Here is a 22,023-nt window from a genome sequence, read left to right on the forward strand (position 1 = left end):
GCGCGGTGAGGCCGAGTGCAGCGGGGTGAGGTGCCGCGGAAGGGATGGGGCGAAGGCTACCGCTGGGAGGCCGTCGGGGCTGCGGGTGTGAGAGTCACAGCTGAGGATACACACCTCATCCGTGGGAAGAACCAAAGGGAGGCTTAACGCGGCCCCAGGACCTGCGACACATCCCTTTCTGACCACACCCGCCCTCAAGAGTCCAACTGCAAACCCTGACCTTTAGTCTTGCCCTTCAGAGAGGGACCGCAGCGCCGCGCCCCCGCCCTAGTGTCGGGAAGGGGAATCCCAGCCCAAGAGGGACAGGGAGTCCTTTCAGGCCCCCCTCAACATCCGGAACCCAAGACATCTGCCGCCCAGTTCTTCCCTCACGCCGCCCTACCCTTTTCTAGAGGATCCAGACGTCCTGCACCCAGTCTTCTTCCCAGTGCCTCTCCAGAGACCCGAACGTCCATCCTCATCTCTACCCATCCTGCGCCTCAGGCGTCCCGCCCCCCCCTGCGCCGAGACGGTTTCCCTCTTTCCAGACACCCTCGCGGCTCCCCGTTACCTGGTTCTGGGGTGTCCCAGGTGTTCAGGTTCCCCAAGGTCGCCCAGGGGGTCGAGCGGCCCCCCCTTCTCCCAGGCCGGGGCTGGGGGGGCCGCTCCGCCCCGTGGCGCAGTTGGATTTTCCAACACAAACACCGCCCCCCCACCCCCCGCGCCCCAGCCCCGCCCCTTCTCGTGGTCCCGCCCCTTCTCGCGCCGGGAGTCCCTTTCCCGGGCTCCGCCCCGCTTTCTGCCGGCCCTGCTCGCCTCTGCACAGGTGCCGAATATGATGCCGAGTGCGGGGTGCAGGGTTCAAGGTGCAAGGTACGGGGTCCAGCACGGATCCCTGACTGACAAACCCCTATTCCATTTGGATCACGCGCCCTTCCAAAGTAAGCCCCGCCCCACCTGCTCGAGTACTGCCCAGAGATTTAGCCACACCTTCTTTAGGCCCCACTGCCCTGCCCATTCGCCGAGGCCACGCCTCCTCTCCCTCCCACTTCCCTTGCTGCTTTCCCTATCCGGCAGCAGCCCACAGGAGCGCTCATCCTCCGTAAGGCCTGGGCTTCCTCCCGACTACCCGCCTGCCCCTCAAACCCCAACCAACCCATTGAGAGACTTGGGGCTTGTGGTCGGGGATGTTTTACTGAGCTGGGCTCCGATACAATTCTTTACGATTAACACGACTAGGTATTACCAGGGCCTCATCACACGACAAATTCAACCGAGGTAAAGGCCTGAGTGAAGCCTGGTCTCTGTCCGAGGTACATTATCAGCCTTGGCTCCTTAAGTCCTCGACCCTCACCCCCCCCAAACGGAAAGAAGAAGAGGCCCTCTCAGTTATCCAGGCTCATGAGTAGAGCAGTGCCTCTCTTGATCCAGTGATCAGAGGTCATGGTCCCAGAGCGGAGGTCGATGCCAATAACGAAGGATGCACGGTCTGAGCTGCCTGCCCGGTTGGGATAGTAATAGCAGGGACAGGAATACATGCCTGCAGGAAAGGACAGGAGAATGAGTCAGACCCTGGAGCCACTGGGAAAGCAGGGCAGGTGGTGGGCGGGGGGGGGGTGGGGGGGGGTGCGGCTGGGGAGCGGAGGTTGGGTTAGGATGCAAACTAGGGAGGGGGCAGGCAAACTAGGGAGGGGGCAAACTGTCCCACCCTTGGCACTCTTCTTGCGGCTCTCAGTAGGCCGGAAGTGGATGGTGGGCATGAGGCAGACAAGCTGCATGGGTTCTGCCTCCACCAAGCAGGAGTTCTTCCGGTCCCAGCCGGCACCCTCCAGGTATAGACCCCGAACCCAGACACCGTCCTTGGGAGACATGGGGACAGGTTGTGGGTAAATTCAGACCCTCAGTTGCCAATGCCCCCACCCCTGTCCTGCCCCCTTTTTCCTCCCCTCCCTCTCAACCAGTCGTTTCCCATCTTTGCTCCCAGCCCCTCCTCCTCCACCAGACTCCCCTCTGCTCAGAACCCTAAGCACATGTGGCACCCACCTTGGGTGGATACACTAGGTTGCTGTCGTCCACAGTGGAAACAATAAACTCCCAAGAGAGGCTGTCCACTGAAATCTGGAGATTGAAGGTGAGAATAAGGGAGGATCCTCCCACACACACAGAGGAGAGCATATTACAGTATCTAGTTCTGTCTGATTACATATTATCAGTATCCATTCCCATCACACTGTCCACATGGCTCACATTGTTTTGGCGAGCTGAAGACTGCAGCACGGCAGTGAGGAAGCCAGTGGGAAAGGTGAAGCCAGACAGCCAGAAGATCACAGGAGGCCGTGCACGGCTGGCCCACATCTCAAACTGCTCCACACGCATGGCCAAGTCCCGGGTCCACGAAGCCAATGGCTTCTGTGAGGGGTAGGCCTGGAGCAGGAGGTAGTGTGTGTTTATTCATTCACTTATTCATGCATTCAAATTCTTACCGTGAACACTTGAAGCAGATAGAAGAATATAGTGTCAGCCCCTGTTCCCCAAACCATAGTTCGGCAAAGCTCTCCAAAAGCCAATTTCCAGGAAAGGAGCATAAAATGACAACTATTAACAACAGCACCAGCAATGCTAACCAGTTACCATTAATGAAACACCTTTTAAGGTGCACAGTACCAGGAACCCTTGAAACATCCTTGGAGAAACTTAGGGACTTGCCCTGGGTACGTTTCTATGTTAACAACTTTGCAAAGTCAGTCAGTGAAGGGCAGAATCAGATTTCAACCTTGAACCTGTCTGACTCCAAAGCCCAGGCTCACTGCTTTCTGCTATAGGCTTCCCTAGGACCAGGAGGCTGCAGGTCCAGGGGTAAAAGAAGAGTTCATTGTTGGAGAAGGATCAACAGTGAGATAATCTTACCTTTCCCCAGAGCGGAGGGACATGGGCATCAAAAATGCAATTGAAAATCTCTTCCAGGCTGGTAGACATGACGATGAGGCCCTGGATGCCTTTTTCTAGTTCTGTCAGTGAGAAGCTGGATGGGGAAAGGTGGAGGGTCATAGATGGGATGGGCCTGGGAGAGACATCCTAGGCAGGGCGTGAAGGCCTTTCCTCTTGCCCCATCCCTGCGTTCCACAGAGCCCCACCTCCCCCCATCTCACAGGATGGTCTCCATCAGCTTGTTGTATCTCTGAATCTCCTGCAAAAGGACCACATTGAGTGGGGAGGGGTCCATAGCCAGTAGTTTTCGGGTCCCCTCATAGTCGATCATTTCCGGGATCTTCTGTTTCACATCGGCAGCCAACTCAAGGACCTGCCGAGGCAGGAATGTTGAGTGTAGACCTCTCTTCCTCCTTGGTTTCCCTCCCCCAGGTGACTGTCTGTCTGTCCTTACCTTCTCCTCCCGACTCTGGCCTCCAGCCCTGGTGGGTGTAATCTGGGGTTGCAGGGAAAGCAGAGTCTCAAAGAGAGTGCGCGCCTCTGTGATCTGGGAGGCCACATCGGCATTGGGGTGCTGGCCAAAAGCCTCTGGGGGGTCCATGCCAGGCAACATGCTGATGTACTCTTTGTACGAGGCCAGGCTCCCATCCTTGGGGATAAAATAGGTCTCCAACACTGACAACCTGGGGAGTCAGTGCAGAATTATCACCGCACTGTGGGGACTTGGGGCTCCCATGCCAGGCCAAGGCCCTATCCATCCAACTCTCTGCTCTTACTTCGCCTCCCAAGTCAATCTCCCATTCACTCCTCAAACACTGCCCCTACCCCCAATCCTGCCACCTGGCACCCCATTCAGTGCCCCCCTCACCGGTAGGAGGGGGTCAAGAGAGCCTGGTCACAGAAATAGTCATTGATGTAGGTGGTCAGCAGGCGCCGGTCCCAGTCATCCGTGACGTGTCCACCATAGTTGACCCCAGAGATGAGGTACTTGAGTGCATCCCAGGGCGTCTCCTCATACTCGTCCAGGTAGAGGCTCAGCAAGTTCTCTGACACCTGTACATGGCCCCAGCCCACGCCCCCAGCCCCACACACAGTTATGGCAGGAATTCTTCCAGGGGCTTCCAGTCAGTGACGATTCCTGCAGGGCAGCCTCGGGGCAGAAAGTGTAAGGAGGGAGGGTGGGGTGAGGGACCCTGGTCAGCACAAACCTCAAAGTCAGAGTCATTGAAGCCGTAGATGATGTTCCAGCCAAGTTGCAGGAACTTTTTGCGTTCAAGTAACACAGAGTGGAAGAAGCACAGTGCGAACAGCAGTTTCTTATACTTGGTGGGCTTGGAGCAGCGGGAAAACTGTGGTTCTGTCATCAGTTGGTAAAGACGAGTCATGTTGGCCTTTAGGCCCTGGGGACAAGGACGTACAGAGATGGGATGACATGCATCTTGCATGGTCCTAACACTAGCAGCATCGTGTTCAGTTGTGGAGCTTGCTCATTGCATAAGGGCACTGGCTGAAGAAATGAGTGAAGGTTGAAATCCAGCCCTTGAGCTGCATGCCAAGACATGCACTCATCCACAGGGCTTGCCGTCCTCCTCTTCACACACGGGCGCTGTATGGACTCGTGGTAGCCCTGCCTTCTCATCTCCACCCCCACTCCTTGATCCCCTCAACCGTGATGTTCTCAGTGGTGGGTACTACTACTACTACTAAGTTGCTTCAGTCGTGTCCGACTCTGTGCAGCCCCATGGACTGCAGCCCACCAGGCTCCTCCATCCATGGGATTTTCTGGGCAACAGTACTGGAGTGGGGTGCCATTGCCTTCTCCCCAGTGGTGGGTAGGCCAACTCAATTTGTGAGTGCCAAAAAATATGAACAAAAACATAAATATGGGAACTTCCTTCGTGGTCCATTGGTTGAGAATCTGCCTTGCAATGCAGGGGATGTGGGTGTGATCCCAGTGAGGGAACTAAGATCCCACATGCTGCCAAGCGACTGAGCCCTTGCACTACAACTACTGAATCCACATGCCACAATATAAGATCTTGTGTGGCACAACTAAGACCCCACATGGCCGAATTAATAAGAAATGTACACAATTTTGTGCAAAGGGTTAGTATATAGTGACATATCATCAAAGAGGAATGAGCTATATGATTGGATTTATCAGGCTTCATGAGCAGGTTGGGGTTTGGCTAAGTCTTATAAATAGGAAGGATGAAACGAGGCTGAGAGGAGGGCCTTGGCTGTCCAGAGATGGGAAGAACTGAAGGAATAAAGGCACGAAGGGGAGATAAAGTGAGAAGAGGATCTTTCTGAAATCAAGTGAAGTGCTCAGATAGGGTAAGAAGGACTGTGAGCAGATGGCAATACAGTAAGAAGGGCAGTTTGAGCTGACTGGACCCGATTCACCAGGAACCCTGGAGCCATTTCTGTTTTGAATAGGACAGTGATACATTGAAACAGTGTTCTAAGGAGATTCATCATGATGGACAAAAGGGAGCAGGGAGAAAACAGAAGTAAGAACATTGGTTAGACCAGGAACAAAAAGAAAATCTGATTTTTAAAACTATCATTTATAACATCAAGTCATGTAAAGCACTGAGGAATAAATCTAATATAAATGTATATAACTTTAGAAAATTTACAAAATTTTATTAAAAGAAAGAATAAATGGAGAGACCTACTGTACTCATGGATTGAGAAGCTCAATATCCTAAAGATGTTGATTTCCCCCAAATTGATCAATAGGACTTTTTTGGTGAAACTTGACAAGGTAATTCCAAAATTTATGTTAGAGAATAAAAGATCAGGAATAGCCTAGAGAAGAATAAGGTAAGAAGATTTGCCTTCCCCAGCCATCAAGAATTATTATAGAGCTAGAGAGTAATTAACACAGTGTATATTGACCCCAGGATAAACAACTTGATCAATGAACAGCATAAAGGGCCTAGAAACCCATCTGTATATGTATATGAAGACTGCAACACTTAACAAAATTGGAACATGTAATACATTTAGATTAAAATAGTGTATCAATTTACTGAAGTCAGCAACCATGTTGCAGTTATATAAGAGAACACCCTGATTCTTAGGAGTGAGTCCTTTCCACTGAAATACACTACAGTATGTGGCAGTAAAGGGCCAGGATATACAATTTACTCTCAAATGTTTCAGAAGTGTGAGTGGAGAGAGAGAAAAACAGAGATCAAATGATAAAGCAATTGGGACAAAATGTTAACTACAGATGGATTTGGGTAACCTATAGGGGGTTCTCTGTACTATTATTCTTACAAATTTTCTGTAAATTTAAAGTTATTTTCAAAAATTTTTTTAAATATTGGTCTCTTTGTCAGCTTCTAAAAGGAATTCAGTTGCACCAAGCACACCTGAATGTCCTTTCTTAGAAGGTTCGGTGGATTGCAGGAAGGTTCCGCATCACCAGCAGGCAGCCTTTCATGGACAGCTCTCCTGGGCTGACCTCCAACAGGACTGCCTCCCCTGGTGACCCACTCACTGCAAAGCCATCCTGTCTGGTTCCTCTTTCCTCCTGGGATTTGCTCCCATTCATCATTGCCTCCATGGTTCAGTTCAGTTCAGTTCAGTCGCTCAGTCGTGTCCGACTCTTTGTGACCCCGTGAATCACAGCTCGCCAGGCCTCCCTGTCTATCACCAACTCTCGAAGTTCACTCAGACTCACGTCCATCGAGTCAGTGATGCCATCCAGACATCTCATCCTCTGTTGTTCCCTTCTCCTCCTGCCCCCAATTCCTCCCAGCATCAGAGTCTTTTCCAGTGAGTCAGCTCTTCGTATGAGGTGGCCAAAGTACTGGAGTTTCAGCTTTAGCATCATTCCTTCCAAAGAAATCCCAGGGCTGATCTCCTTCAGAATGGACTGGTTGGATCTCCTTGCAGTCCAAGGGACTCTCAAGAGTCTTCTCCAACACCACAGTTCAAAAGCACCAATTCTTCGGTGCTCAGCCTTCTTCACAGTCCAACTCTCACATCCATACATAACCACAGGAAAAACCATAGCCTTGACTAGACAGACCTTTGTTGGCAAAGTAATGTCTCTGCTTTTCAATATGCTATCTAGGTTGGTCATAACTTTCCTTCCAAGGAGTAAGCATCTTTTAATTTCATGGCTGCAGTCACCATCTGCAGTGATTTTGGAGCCCAGAAAAATAAAGTCTGACATTGTTTCCACTGTTTCCCCATCTATTTCCCATGAAGTGATGGGACCGAATGCCATAATTTTTGTTTTCTGAATGTTGAGCTTTAAGCCAACTTTTTCACTCTCCTCTTTCACTTTCATCAAGAGGCTTTTGAGTTCCTCTTCACTTTCTGCCATAAGGGTAGTGTCATCTGCATATCTGAGGTTATTGATATTTCTCCCAGCAATCTTGATTCCAGCTTGTGCTTCTTCCAGCCCAGCATTTCTCATGATGTACTCTGCATATAAGTTAAATAAGCAGGGTGACAATACACAGCCTTGATGTACTCCTTTTCCTATTTGGAACCAGTCTGTTGTTCCATGTCCAGTTCTAACTGATGCTTCCTGACCAGCATACAGATTTCTCAAGAGGCAGATCAGGTGGTCTGGTATTCCCATCTCTTTCAGAATTTTCCACAGTTTATTGTGATCCACACAGTCAAAGGCTTTGGCATAGTCAATAAAGCAGAAATAGATGTTTTTCTGGAACTCTCTTGCTTTTTCCATGATCCAGCGGATGTTGGCAATTTGGTCTCTTTTTCCTCTGCCTTTTCTAAAACCAGCTTGAACATCAGGAAGTTCACAGTTCATGTATTGCTGAAGCCTGGCTTGGAGAATTTTGAGCATTACTTTACTAGCCTGTGAGATGAGTGCAATTGTGTGGTAGTTTGAGCATTCTTTGGCATTGCCCTTCTTTGGGATTGGAATGAAAACTGACCTTTTCCAGTCCTGTGGCCACTGCTGAGTTTTCCAAATTTGCTGGCATATTGAGTGCAGCACTTTCACAGCATCATCTTTCAGGATTTGAAATAGCTCAACTGGAATTCCATCACCTCCACTAGCTTTGTTCGTAGTGATGCTTTCTAAGGCCCACTTGACTTCACATTCCAGGTTGTCTGACTCTAGGTGAGTGATCACACCATCGTGATTATCTGGGTCATGAATATCTTTTTTGTACAGTTCTTCTGTGTATTCTTGCCACCTCTTCTTAATATCTTCTGCTTCTGTTAGGTCCATACCATTTCTGTCCTTTATTGTGCCCATCTTTGCATGAAATGTTCCCTTGGTATCTCTAATTTTCTTGAAGAGACTCTAGTCTTTCCCATTCTGTTGTTTTCCTCTATTTCTTTGCACTGATCGCTGAGGAAGGCTTTCTTATCTCTTCTTGCTATTCTTTGGAACTCTGCATTCAGATGCTTATATCAGGCTTAGTTACCCCACAGCATATGGGATCTTAGTTTCCCAACCAGGGATCGAACCCAAGTACAAGGCAAAGTAATGTCTCTGCTTTGAATATGCTATCTAGGTTGGTCATAAGTTTCCTAGCCTCCATGGTTACTGCTTATTAAACCGACCTAAACAGCACCTACCTCAGGGCCAACACACCTCTACCCATTACAGAGGGTGGAGTTCAGACAACAGAAGGCCCTCTGGCTACAAGGCACATGCCTCTCTTAGACAGCAGTAAGAAAGGCTCTTAACAAATTAAAAAAGAAGGGTTGCATCTCTTTGACAACACATATCTGAACTGTTTGACATTTTTTTAACAGGAAGACAGACTACTTCTGTTGGCAGAAGAAAATAAAGGTAAATAAAAATCAACTTTAAACATAGATTTTAAAAAATTAGTGGTGCCATTAACAACATGGAACAACAGACTGGTTCCAAATCGGGAAAGGAGTACATCAAGGCTGTATATTGTCACCCTGATTATTTAACTTATATGCAGAGTACATCATGCGAAATGCCAGGCTCGATGAAGCACAAGCTGGAATCAAGATTGCTGGAACTATTAGCAAGGTGAAAAGACAGCCTTCAGAATGGGAGAAGATAATAGCAAATGAAGCAACTGACAAACAACTAATCTCGAGAATATACAAGCAACTCCTACAGCTCAACTCCAGAAAAATAAATGACCCAATCAAAAAATGGGCCAAAGAACTAAATAGACATTTCTCCAAAGAAGACATACAGATGGCTAACAAACACATGAAAAGATGCTCAACATCACTCATTATCAGAGAAATGCAAATCAAAACCACTATGAGGTACCATTTCACGCCAGTCAGAATGGCTGCGATCCAAAAGTCTACAAGTAATAAATGCTGGAGAGGGTGTGGAGAAAAGGGAACACTCTTACACTGTTGGTGGGAATGCAAACTAGTACAGCCACTATGGAGAACAGGGTGGAGATTCCTTAAAAAACTGGAAATAGACGTGCCTTATGATCCAGCAATCCCACTGCTGGGCATACACACTGAGGAAACCAGAAGGGAAAGAGACACGAGTACCCCAATGTTCATCGCAGCACTGTTTATAATAGCCAGGACATGGAAGCAACCTAGATGTCCATCAGCAGATGAATGGATAAAAAAGCTGTGGTACATATACACAATGGAGTATTATTCAGCCATTAAAAAGAATACATTTGAATCAGTTCTAATGAGGTGGATGAAACTGGAGCCTATTATACAGAGTGAAGTAAGCCAGGAAGAAAAACACCAATACAGTATACTAACGCATATATATGGAATTTAGAAAGATGGTAACAATAACCCTGTGTACGAGACAGCAAAAGAGACACTGATGAATAGAACAGTCTTATGGACTCTGTGGGAGAGGGAGAGGGTGGGAAGATTTGGGAGAATGGCATTGAAACATGTAAAATATCATGTATGAAATGAGTTGCCAGTCCAGGTTCCATGCATGATACTGGATGCTTGGGGCTGGTGCACTGGGACGACCCAGAGGGATGGAATGGGGAGGGAGGAGGGAGGAGGGTTCAGGATGGGGAACACATGTATACCTGTGGCGGATTCATTTTGATATTTGGCAAAACTAATACAGTTATGTAAAGTTTAAAAATAAAATAAAATTTAAAAAATTAAAAAAAAAAAAACAAAAAAAAAAGATTGCCTGGAGAAAGATCAATAACCTCAGATACACAGATGACACCACCCTTATGGCAGAAAGTGAAGAAAAAAACTAAAGAGCCTCTTGATGAAAGTGAAAGAGGAGAGTGAAAAAGTTGGCTTAAAACTCAACATGCAGAAAACTAAGATCATGACATCTGGTCCCATCACTTCATGGCAAATAGATGGGGAAAAAATGGAAACAGTGAGAGACTTTATTTTCTTAGGCTCCAAAATCACTGCAGATGGTGATTGCAGCCATGAAATTTAAAGACACTTGCTCCTTGGAAGAAAAGCTATGACAAACCTAGACGGTATATTAAAAAGCAGAGACATTACTTTGTCAACAAAGGTCTGTCTAGTCAAGGCTATGGTTTTTTCCAGTAGTCATGTATGGATGTGAGTTGGACTATAAAGGAAGCTGAGCACTGAAGAACTGATGCTTTTGAACTGTGGTGTTGGAGAAGATTCTTGAGAGTCCCTTGGACTGTAAGGCGATCCAACCAGTCCATCCTAAAGGAGATCAGTCCTGGGTGTACATTGGTAGGACTGATGCTGAAGCTGAAACTCCAATACTTTGGCTACCTGATGTGAAGAACCAACTCACTGAAAAGACCCTGATGCTGGGAAAGATTGAAGGCGGGAGGAAAAGGGGATGACAGAGGATGAGATGGTTGGATGGCATCACCAACACAATAGACATGAATTTGAGTAGGCTCCAGGAGTTGGTGATGGACAGGGAAGCCTGGAGTGCTGCAGTCCATGGGGTCACAAAGAGTCAGACACAACTGAGCAACTGAACTGACTGATTAACAAAAATGGGCCAAGGAGATAATCTGCCTGCAGGAGCTGAAGACTTGTTTTGAGAGCTAGCAATTTATGATGCTGGAGTGCCAAAAAGAAGTACTTTGTAACCAGATGGAATTCACACCTGGCACTGAGTTCAGTAATGGAGCCAGGGATGGGGATTGGGCTTGAAATCAGGAAGAGGACAGTTTCTCCATCAACTTGTGAAGGGAGGAAATGTAGAATGAGGACAGGACAGGAGGAGAAAGAAACACAGAAGTAATCGATGATGTCGCAAGAAACAGAAGGAGGACCAGGAGTGTATCAGGGAAACTAGGGGGACAGTCAACTGTGGTAGCCTCCCCAAGGTGGCCAAAGAAGGATTTAATGATGAAAGACATCCGCATGCCTGTGCATCTGATCAGTTCTCGTTTATTGAGCACCTACTACAAACAGGTCCTTGCATTGGTCACAGGATGAGCAAAATGGTGAGGGAGACGAAAAAGACACAGTCTCTGCCCTCTTGAGCTTACAGTCTAGAAGAGAAGTCAGGTATTAACCAGAATCACACTAATAGGTGTAAAGTTCTTGCAGTGGAAGGTTGGAAGGAACAGTCAAGAGGATTCCTGAGAAAGTGCTGGTGGGACTGAGACCTGAAGGGGCAAAGAAGGGGGTGGGGAGGAAAATAGGGAGGACAGTTCATGAAAAAGCACCAGGCTGGAGAACACAGTCTGTCAAGGAAGAACAGTGAAACAATTTTAAAAGTTGATGGTGTAGGTAAAGAAAGCGAAGGGGAAAGTTGGACAAACAAAGCAGGAGAGGTGCTCGCAGGGGCACACAGGCCATGTGAAGAGGGCTGTGAACTTGATTAAAAGCAACGAGAAGCTACTGAAATAGTTTCCTGCTGCTACGTTGCTTCAGTCATGTCCGACTCTGTGCGACCCCATAGACGGCAGCCCACCAGGCTCCCCCGTCCTTGGGATTCTCCAGGCAAGAACACTGGAGTGGGTTGCCATTTCCTTCTCCAAGGCATGAAAGGGAAGAGTGAAAGTGAAGTCGCTCAGTCCTGTCCGACTCTTAGCGACCCCATGGACTGCAGCCTACCAGCCTCCTCCATCCACGGGATTTTCCAGGCAAGAGTGCTGGAGCGGGGTGCCACTGCCTCCAAAAATAATTTAAGCAGAGGTAAATGAGCAGGATGTAGTGACATGATCAGATTTTAAAAGATTGGTATGATTGCATTCCAAGGTGACCTTGTAGTACTGGAGATAAAAATTTCAGTAGAGCTGGAGGGAAGGAGAAAGGCCAGGAAGTGACAGTAGGGAGAGAATGTAAGGAAGTGTCCGGAGGAGGAAGGGGCTGACAGGTCCACACACTAGTTATATACTCTTCCTTTGCCTCAGTTTCCTACCTGTAAAATGGGGCTGATAGTACTTACCTGATAGGCAAGTGTGTGTGTGTATGTTAAATGAATTAAAAAACGTAAGCATTTAGAACAATGCCTGGCATGTAATAACACTCAAAAAAAGTTAGCTATTAAAAAAAAAAAAAGTTAGCTATTACTACTATGTTCTAAGAGTTTGGCATGCAGAGGTGGAATTTCTTAGAGGACAGTAGAATCAGAACAGCAGCCTTGTTGTTAAGGTTAAACCCTCTCTCTGAGGCCAGGAGGAGGACAGGTATGCCTGCTGGTGTGGGCACTGCTGCTGTCTACAGTTGCCCATACCTTTGGTGGCTCTGTGGTCATCTTGATGCTGGCCTGCAAGATGGAGATGGGGAAGTCTGGGTGGGGGCTGGAGCTGAGCCAGAGGCGGAAGGAAGGGTGTGGATCCTCCACCTGCAGCTGCTCCACCAGTTTATCCAGGTTCGGCATCCAGGACAGCGACAGGTGGCAGTTGGCGAGGAATACCCAGTGTCCTGCAAGGGGGTGCTGATGTGGTGGGAACCACTCCCTATGCCCCGTCTGTTCCCGCACTGTTCCTCTGGTTGTGGGGCCAGTTTAGGGGGAGGGTCCAAGTGCTGAGGTGCCAACCCCCAAGGCCTTCTGGAGGAGCGGGAGCTGCAGTGACAGCAGGGTGACAGGTGGGAGCTGGTGGACAGTCAGGCCAGGGCCATGGTTGGGGGCAGAAGAACTGGGTAGACACTGACCCTGAACCACACCCTCTCGGAGGAGCCGAGCCGCGATGGGGGCCTGGCCCTGGCCCAGAGACAGGGCGTGGAAGCGCTGGGCCATGCCTGTATGCTCAGCCAGCTGGAGCAAGGCACTGGTGGGGTCCACGCCGGGGGACAGGATGAACACCAGTGGGGTCCGTGGGGCCGAGTCCTCCATCACCTGCCAGCAGCACAGGGTGTGACCTTAGGCAGAAGGCCAGGTGAGGTCTCGGGAGAGACTGGGGAAGTGCGGGTGGCAGACTGGGACAGCGAGAAGCAGGTGGGAAGGCAAAAGAGCCACTGACCAACTTCATGTTTAGCACAGGCGGCTCAATGAAGCGGGAGCCAAGGTTGGAGACGATGAAAGAAGTTACACAGAAGGCCACACGGTCCTGGCGCAGGGAGCGAACAATCAGCATTCGTTGCATTTCATTGCAGGCATTCTCCCACTCACCTGGGGACAAGGTTAAGGTTAAGGTTAGTGAGCCCGGAGGAGCAGGCAATCTGAACAAAGAGACGCCTGCGGGGACACTGGGCCAGGGGGCAGATGCGCTGAGGGAACTTGGGAGAGACAAGGGAGGAATTAGAGGAAAGAGCAGGTGTGAGGCTGAAGGAAGGAAGAGAAAGGAGAGGGAGGCCTGGCTCCAGGCACCTGGCAGCATGGCCTTCTCGGGGGTGGCATTGGTATACCACAGGTTCCAGTCCCGAGGATACTGCTCAAAGGAGTTCATGAGCCCATGGAAGTTGGTTAGTTTGTCCAGCTCTGTGATGTTATCCCAGTAGGCGTCTGCGAGCCAGGTGGTACAAGGGTTATCCATTTGGCCTTCACGATCCAAGACCTGGGGCAGGGGGATGAGAGAGGAGAAAAGCATTGACCCAGACTATCCCAAAAGATCTTTTTGTACAGTTCTTCTGTGTATTCTTGCCATCTCTTCTTAATATCTTCTGCTTCTGTTAGGTCCATACCATTTCTGTCCTTTTTTGAGCCCATCTTTGCATGAAATGTTCCTTTGGTATCTCTGATTTTCTTAAAGAGATCTCTAGTCTTTCCCATTCTGTTGTTTTCCTCTATTTCTTTGCATTGATGGCTGAAGAAGGCTTTCTTATCTCTTCTTGCTATTCTTTGGAACTCTGCATTCAGATGTTTATATCTTTCCTTTTCTCCTTTGCTTTTCGCTTCTCTTCTTTTCACAGCTATTTGTAAGGCCTCCCCAGACAGCCATTTTGCCTTTTTTGCATTTCTTTTCCATGAATACACAGAAGAACTGTACAATAAAGATCTTCACAACCCAGATAATCACGATGGTGTGATCACTCACCTAGAGCCAGACAACCTGGAATGTGAAGTCAAGTGGGCCTTAGAAAGCATCACTATGAACAAAGCTAGTGGAGGTGATGGAATTCCAGTTGAGCTATTTCAAATCCTGAAAGATGATGCTGTGAAAGTGCTGCACTCAATATGCCAGCAAATTTGGAAAACTCAGCAGTGGCCACAGGACTGGAAAAGGTCAGTTTTCATTCCAATCCCAAAGAAGGGCAATGCCAAAGAATGCTCAAACTACTGCACAATTGCACTCATCTCACAGGCTAGTAAAGTAATGCTCAAAATTCTCCAAGCCAGGTTTCAGCAATATGTGAACCGTGAACTTCCTGATGTTCAAGCTGGTTTTAGAAAAGGCAGAGGAAAAAGAGACCAAATTGCCAACATCCGCTGGATCATGGAAAAAGCAAGAGAGTTCCAGAAAAACATCTATTTCTGCTTTATTGACTATGCCAAAGCCTTTGACTGTGTGGATCACAATAAACTGTGGAAAATTCTGAAAGAGATGGGAATACCAGACCACCTGATCTGCCTCTTGAGAAATCTGTATGCTGGTCAGGAAGCATCAGTTAGAACTGGACATGGAACAACAGACTGGTTCCAAATAGGAAAAGGAGTACGTCAAGACTGTATATTGTCGCCCTGTCTATTTAACTTATATGCAGAGCACATCATGAGAAACGCTGGACTGGAAAAAATACAAGCTGGAATCAAGATTGCTGGGAGAAATATCAATAACCTCAGATATGCAGATGACACCACCCTTATGGCAGAAAGTGAAGAGGAACTCAAAAGCCTCTTGATGAAAGTGAAAGTGGAGAGTGAAAAAGTTGGCTTAAAGCTCAACATTCAGAAAACAAAAATCATGGCATTCGGTCCCATCACTTCATGGGAAATAGATGGGGAAACAGTGGAAACAATGTCAGACTTTATTTTTCTGGGCTCCAAAATCACTGCAGATGGTGACTGCAGCCATGAAATTAAAAGATGCTTACTCCTTGGAAGGAAAGTTACGACCAACCTAGATAGCATATTGAAAAGCAGAGACATTACTTTGCCAACAAAGGTCTGTCTAGTCAAGGCTATGGTTTTTCCTGTGGTCATGTATGGATGTGAGAGTTGGACTGTGAAGAAGGCTGAGCACCGAAGAATTGATGCTTTTGAACTGTGGTGTTGGAGAAGACTCTTGAGAGTCCCTTGGACTGCAAGGAGATTCCAACCAGTCCATTCTGAAGGAGATCAGCCCTGGGATTTCTTTGGAAGGAATGATGCTAAAGCTGAAACTCCAGTACTTTGGCCACCTCATGCGACGAGTTGACTCATTGGAAAAGACTCTGATGCTGGGAGGGATTGGGAGCAAGAAGAGAAGGGGACGACAGAGCATGAGATGGCTGGATGGCATCACTGACTCGATGGACGTGAGTCTGAGTGAACTTCGAGAGTTGGTGATAGACAGGGAGGCCTGGCGAGCTGCGATTCATGGGGTCGCAAAGAGTCGGACATGACTGATTAATTGATCTGATCTGATCCCAAAATAATAGGTTTTTTTGTTTATTTCAAGGTGAAAAAGCCAAGATGAGTATTTCATGAAACAAAATGAAGAAATGAAAGAAAGGAATCTAAGATGGATTGGAATCCACCTTTATTGGGGAAATAAATGGTAGGAAAGGGGGAGCCTGTGTATCTGAGCCACCATGTGGGTGAAGGCACAGTCCAAAGTTAGGAAGCGGGCGCCCTCTTGTGGTATCCTGGCAATACTGCCTTCTACCTGAATGATGGCAATTGCAGCTGCACCCTTAAGAAGCACAACCTGTTCACTGTCACTTATTAACAAATATTTAGTGTTCACCAACTATGTTTTAAACATTCGAGACACACCACTGAACATAACAGACAAATACCTCTGCCCTTGAGGAGCTTATTTTCCCACATGGAACGGCAGATAATGAACCAAAAACACAGCAAATAATTATCTAGTAGGTTAAAGATGGCAGTGCCATGGAAAAAGAGAATAAGTTGAGGAAGATTAAGGGAGACTGGAAGTGCTTAAGGGTAGCTGGAAATATTAACACAGTAAAGGAAATTTCGGTGAGGTGAGATTTGAATCAAGCCTTAAAGGAGGAGAGGGAGGGGCACAGTGTATACCTGTGGGAACAATTTTCTGGCAGAAGGAACAGCTGGTGTGAAGGCTCTGGGGTGGGACATGCTTGCGACAGTGAGAAGCCTGTGCAGCTGGAGTGAGGAGAAGGCAAAGGGGCTGAGGGTGTTTGGAAGGGAGAGAGTGTAACAGTGACCACGGAATTCAGGATAGGCAAGGAGTGGCCTGAGAGTCAGTGAAAGAGTGGCCAGGTCATGCTGATCAGTGGGTCACAGGAAAGGGGCTCAAAGCCCCACCTGTAATTCGGGCAAGCCACTCCCCACGGCCCCCGGGAGCTTGTCATACATCTGCTCCTGGCAGCTTTCCTCCGCTCACTTGCTGGATCCTGGGCTTACCCTCTGCATCTGGGGTCCATTCCCGACCTTGTTCACCCCACGCTCAGATACACTCTCTACCCAACTCACCACGCCCCCACGTAGAAAGAAGTTGTATTCATCCATGTTGAGTTTCCCAGAAGTCTCCAGAATTTTGGCACACATCTGAAAACTGAATAGCAGCTTGTGGCGCTCGAAAAGCGTGCGGCAGGTGTACCTGGGAGGGGACAGGGGGTGGGGGTTTGGGAGGCACAATACTCAGCATCGAGGCTTCCTGAGTGAAGACCCGACAATCACAGAGCCCTGCCTACAGGGAGGACCTTCATCAACCTCTAATCCAAACCTCCTGTAAACAGCCTAGCCTTCAGGGCTCTAGAGAGAGGATGTGATTCTCCCAGAATTTCCTCAACACTGACTGGACCCCAGCTATGTGCCAGGTACACTGCCAGGTCCTGAAGACACAAAGGTGAACGAATACAGTCTCTGTCCTGCTGTCCTGGAGGAAGTCAGGCAGAGTGGGGAGGACAAGTGAGGGACCATATGAGAGGACATGAGAGGTTACTGTGTGACAAGATGAATCCTATACATGAGTGGCAGCACTCTCCTGCCTGGAGCGGAGCCGGAGGTGCAGCAGAGTTACCGTGATGTGGCAGAGAGGAGAGGGGAGGACGCCAGGGAGAGCTCAGATACAGGCCAAGGAGGCAGTGGTGGTGAGAAAACCATGGTGTGCAGGGCATCAGCGATGCTCAGGGTCCAGTGTAAGGAGACGGAAGGTGAGGCTGCGGGGCAGGTGGCAGCCAAGGTATGGAGGACTTTATGGCTATTGGACACAAAACTACCACCACAGAATGGAAGCCGGGGCTTGGGTGGCACGGCCAGATGCGTGTGTTTGAAAGGCTCAGGTTGCTGACCGCAGGACAGATTGGAGAGGGACAGAGCTGGAGGCAGAAGGACCTGTTGGGAACCCATGGGGGAATTCAGAAAGATCACGGTGACTTCAACTGAAGTGAGTCATGGCAGTGGAGAGACTTGGGTGGGATGGGGGAACAGTGTGCAGAAAGAATCATGAGCAAAACCTGTGGACTGATCTGAGAGGTGAGGGACAGTGAAGAACCAGGAATCTCTCCCAGTTCAGGTGCTTGGGAGGTGGCTGTTGGTGCAACTCAGGGGTGCAGCCCCTGAAGAAAGAGGGGAGACGAGTTGGATGTGAAACAGGTTGACCTTGAAGGGTCTGTGGGATGTCCAGGCGGGGGGTCAGGAACCTCACTACTCAAAGTCAGAGCCACAGACCAGGAGCAGCAGCTTCACCTGGGAGCTTGTTAGAAATGCAGGCTCCCAGGTCCCAGCCCAGACCTACTGAGTTGGAGTCTACATTAACCTGCGTCATGGACACATTAACCTTTTGAGAAGTGCTGGCACAGGGGTAGGTCCTCCACACAAGGCTAATGCTCAAGGGAGACACTGGGACTGGGACTGGTCAGCCCATGTTGATGGTCAGCCAGAGGGTGGACACTGTCCAGGGGAGGTGTATGGTGAGAAGAGCAGGGGACCAGGGGCGGTGGCAGGGGCAGCTCCAAAGCACAAAACCAGAGGGGTTGGTGGGCACAGAGCCACTGGGCCTCACACCCGGCGCGCGCGGGGCGCGGTGAGGCGCCCAGACCTGTAGACAGCGTAGGTGTGGTACTCGTTCAGGTAGTCGATGCGGTCCTCCAGCTTGTTGCTGCGATGGCTCTTGTCGATGCTGAGGATAAAGAGGCTGATGTAGGCGTCCAGGGAGAACTGGTACATCGGGTCGATGCGGCCCATATCGTTGAGCACGAAGAACAGCACAGAGGCCCGCTGGGCGCAGGGGCGGTAAGCCTGTGGAGGGGGCGGAGTCAGGGTCGGAGGGGCGGGGGCTCGGAGAGGGGGCGGGGCCGGAGGTCGCTGTGGTTCACCTCTCGGGCCAGGTCGATGTTGATCTCCGTGGTTTCGCTGGTCTCCAGCTGTTCGGTCACCTCGGTGGCGGTTATCTTGGAGGTCCGCAGGGTGTTTACCAGCTGCACGTCGTCTAGCAGGGAGCCCGTGGCCTCGTTCAGCAGCCTGGAGAAAAGCCAAGAGGAGTGTGTATAAAGGGGCTTCAGCGGGTGTTGAGCCTGGCCGGGAGCAGGGGTTGGGCGACCCATCATCAGCGCCCCCCTCCCTGCCCCCGGGACTGTAGTCAAGCCTTCGAGCAGACCCCGCGGGCTGTGGGCTGGGGGAGGCAGGGTCTCACCGAAGGATCTCGTCCTCCAGCTCCTTGAGCTTCCTCTTGCCAGCGGCGATATTGATGACCAGGGAGTCCTTCTGCTCCTCCAGCTCCGGCCGCTCCTTCCGGACCACAATGCCCAGCAGCTGGGCCTCCAGGCCCTGAGATGGCCAGGACCCGTGGTGAGAACCCCAATCTGGTGACCTTTACCCTTTACATCCTTTTACACCTCTCAAGCCCCACATCCCCAGCTGCTGACACAATCTCAGCCTTTTCTCAGTCCTGGCCAATTCTACAGCCCTCTGGATTCACCCTGGTTCAGTCTAGGCATCGGCCCCCACCCACCTGTTCTTTGACAGCGAAGTTGACAATGGTGGTCTTGGCTGAGGTCTCTGGGCTGTAGTGGGGGTTGGAGAGCTTGGTGGTGATGTAGAAACGGAAGTTGGGATTGTATTCCACCTCCTTATCTCCAATGCGCATCAGCAACCGACCACCTGCACTGACAGGAGGGTCAAGGGCAGGGACTCCACAGGACCAAGTGTGGGCTGACCCATTGTTCCCCAACTGGAATCCAGTAGCAGGGACTCAGCCTGCCTACGGCCCCAACCCAGGTGTGTTTGAATACAGGGACAAGGTAGTAGGAGACACAGCCAAAGACCTAGCGCTTTCCTGCCATGGGTCCGACCTCGCTGGTCTCAGCCCAACCCCACCATAAGCCTGGGCCCTGACCAATTCGAGCTACAGATTTGTTGAGCACAGGGTTGAGTGTGGGATCCAGATATTCCTGCACATTCTGGAGCAGAACTGGATATCCAAACTGGATGGCGTTTTCTAGGATTCGGAGATAATCGTTCATCTGCAGGTCGATGATCTGTAGGCCCTGGAAAGCAAGGAAAACTATGGAAGAAATGCTGAGGGATACAAGATGGGTAATAGCCAAAGGGTAGGACCTCAGAAAGAGTCAGACTTGGGAAGAGAATCTAAGGGGACGAATCAGCCCTCCCCCATCCCCAGCCCTGTACCTGATTTCCTTCCATGTTCTTGATCCATTTCAGGGCCTGGGCCTGCGGATCGATCATCAGTGCCCACCTAAGGAGGAAGTGTGAGTCAGAAGATAGGCTTAGCCTTCACTTGGGCCTGTGCTCCCAGCAACATCCTCACCTGTTGCCACGGGTGACAATGATGCCGTTCTCAGTGGAGAAGGCATCCGAGGGCAGCCCTTGAATGTTCCAGTCCCGAACTTTGGTAGGATTGGACAGGAAGTTGTCGAATGTGAAGCGGGGTGAGCAAGGAACCTGCAGCTCTGAAATCTGGATGGAAGGAGCCCGGAGCGTCAGCCTGGATATCAGAGCCCAGCACCCCTGCCCCTTCCCAACATCTGTTACTCCCAGAGGCTGTGATCTTAGAGCCCAGGAACTCATGCATCACACCCGAGCCCTGCCTTACCTTCCTGATCCAGATTTGGTTGACTATCTCATCCCGGTAGTTGGTCAGGAAGGGCCCCATATAGGACAGGAAGGCAGCTGCAAGGAGACAGTCTCCCACCAGGTAGCCCAGATCCTCCTCCAGGCCCTGGAGGACAGCAGGGGAGGTAGGTATAGTCTTCCTGGGCCCCATTACTGGAGGCACATGGACAAGTCTGAAGGCACTCTCCCCTCTGGACACTGTCCAGATCAGAGGGAGTCTTTCCCTCTCCTAAATCCTTGTGCCCCAAGAACTCAACCCTACCCTCACAACTTTTGAGTTCCCCATGTTTTATTTTTTTCATATTTTGGCCGTCCCATGTGACTTGCAGGATCTCAGTTCCCTGACCAGGGATCAAACCCAGGTCGTGGCAGCGGTAGCGCCAAACCCTAACCACTAGACCATGAGGGGACTTCCTTGAGTTCCACAACTTTAACAGCAATGTTTATTTCTTCTCTCTTTCTTTTCTTGGTCGTGCCACATGGCTTGTGGAATCTTAGATCCCAGGCCCTCGGCAGTGAGAGCATGGAGTCTTAACCACTGGACCACCAGAGAATTCAGCAGTGTTAGTTTGTGATAAGGCCTAACCCTCTTGTGAAGCCAGGAGCTCACTGAGATCAGAGATGAGATGCCCCAGGTTGGCTTCAGTCAGGCCAGTGGGCTCTATCAGGGTCCTCGTGAGTATTTTCCAGCCCCACCTACACAAGGAGGCAGATCACTCCTGGCACAAAAGCCTCTCCTCCCACTGTTCTCACCAAATGGGAGAGGAAGAATGCCCAACGCCCCATTCTTGGGTGTCCCTACACCCAAGCATCACCATCATTTCCCCTCCTGTCCCTCCACCTAAATGGGCCGGGAGCTGGTCGCAGTGGTGGGCAACAGCGAGGAGAGCCAGGGGGCGCAGCTGGCCTCACCTTTACTGTCTCCTCCCATCGGGCCTTCTCGCCAGCCAGCCCGGACACCAGCATCCCAGCACGCTCCAGCTTCATCTCCATCTCCTCGGACCTCTTGCGAAGCTCCTCCTTCTGTGCCAGCTTCTCATCATACTGTTTCTTCAGCATCTCCAGTTTCTCAGCCACCTGGGAGGGATCAGAGTATAGGGATCTAACACAGGCTGGAGGCCAGACAATTCTGGCTTCGGATTACCCATCTGTCATGTTGTCGCTCTATGACCTCTGGGAAAAATGAGCTCTTGGAGCCTCAGTTTCCTCAGGTACAAAAAATTAACACCTACCCTGCAGGGTTGTTGTGAAGGAAAAAACAATATCAAATGTATGTGATGTGATCAGGTGAGTTTTCTTTCCTGAGCCTCCACCACTCCACCACTCCTTCCTTGAGACTGGAAACTGCTTGGTCATGGACTCAAGGCTGAGGAAGAGATGGGCCTCTCGTAGCACAGGGATAAACCACATAGGATGTTTTGACAAGAGAGGACCAGATAACACAAAAATAACCGCCATTCCATGTTGTTGAGAGAGTGACTCCTGAGTTCTCATCACAAGGAAATTTTCGTTTTTTCCCAACTATTGAGGTTGACTTCCAAGAACTTGAGAATGAGATAAGTAGCTCTCCAAGG

The 22,023-nt window shown here is 49.8% G+C and overlaps 1 protein-coding gene and 1 long non-coding RNA gene across 3 annotated transcripts in view; one reads left to right on the forward strand and one right to left on the reverse strand.

Moving 5' to 3' along the window:
• Positions 1 to 1,234: 1,234 nt before the first annotated feature.
• DNAH2 (dynein axonemal heavy chain 2) overlaps positions 1,235 to 22,023 on the reverse strand; it is a 109,607-nt gene continuing 88,818 nt past the window's right edge. For both annotated transcript variants that reach the window (XM_055576633.1, XM_055576632.1), the window contains 23 exons: positions 21,362 to 21,526; positions 20,430 to 20,555; positions 20,145 to 20,293; positions 20,006 to 20,072; positions 19,713 to 19,863; positions 19,329 to 19,477; positions 19,011 to 19,144; positions 18,694 to 18,838; positions 18,417 to 18,616; positions 16,847 to 16,973; positions 13,616 to 13,802; positions 13,269 to 13,417; positions 12,961 to 13,144; positions 12,539 to 12,729; positions 4,116 to 4,307; positions 3,776 to 3,960; positions 3,362 to 3,590; positions 3,129 to 3,280; positions 2,887 to 3,001; positions 2,227 to 2,403; positions 2,023 to 2,097; positions 1,688 to 1,838; positions 1,235 to 1,519 (listed from right to left, as the gene is read on the reverse strand). In XM_055576633.1, coding sequence (XP_055432608.1) covers positions 1,365 to 1,519; positions 1,688 to 1,838; positions 2,023 to 2,097; positions 2,227 to 2,403; positions 2,887 to 3,001; positions 3,129 to 3,280; positions 3,362 to 3,590; positions 3,776 to 3,960; positions 4,116 to 4,307; positions 12,539 to 12,729; positions 12,961 to 13,144; positions 13,269 to 13,417; positions 13,616 to 13,802; positions 16,847 to 16,973; positions 18,417 to 18,616; positions 18,694 to 18,838; positions 19,011 to 19,144; positions 19,329 to 19,477; positions 19,713 to 19,863; positions 20,006 to 20,072; positions 20,145 to 20,293; positions 20,430 to 20,555; positions 21,362 to 21,526 — 3,555 coding nt within the window. In that variant the 3' untranslated portion in view covers positions 1,235 to 1,364. The remainder of the gene's footprint in view (positions 1,520 to 1,687; positions 1,839 to 2,022; positions 2,098 to 2,226; positions 2,404 to 2,886; positions 3,002 to 3,128; positions 3,281 to 3,361; positions 3,591 to 3,775; positions 3,961 to 4,115; positions 4,308 to 12,538; positions 12,730 to 12,960; positions 13,145 to 13,268; positions 13,418 to 13,615; positions 13,803 to 16,846; positions 16,974 to 18,416; positions 18,617 to 18,693; positions 18,839 to 19,010; positions 19,145 to 19,328; positions 19,478 to 19,712; positions 19,864 to 20,005; positions 20,073 to 20,144; positions 20,294 to 20,429; positions 20,556 to 21,361; positions 21,527 to 22,023) is intronic.
• On the forward strand, positions 18,738 to 21,771 carry LOC129649327 (uncharacterized). The gene is made up of 3 exons (XR_008713092.1): positions 18,738 to 18,858; positions 19,031 to 19,165; positions 20,039 to 21,771. It is a non-coding gene; the product is annotated as an uncharacterized LOC129649327 (long non-coding RNA).

The sequence above is a fragment of the Bubalus kerabau genome, chromosome 4 (assembly GCF_029407905.1).
Source record: "Bubalus kerabau isolate K-KA32 ecotype Philippines breed swamp buffalo chromosome 4, PCC_UOA_SB_1v2, whole genome shotgun sequence".
Taxonomy (NCBI): domain Eukaryota; kingdom Metazoa; phylum Chordata; class Mammalia; order Artiodactyla; family Bovidae; genus Bubalus; species Bubalus kerabau.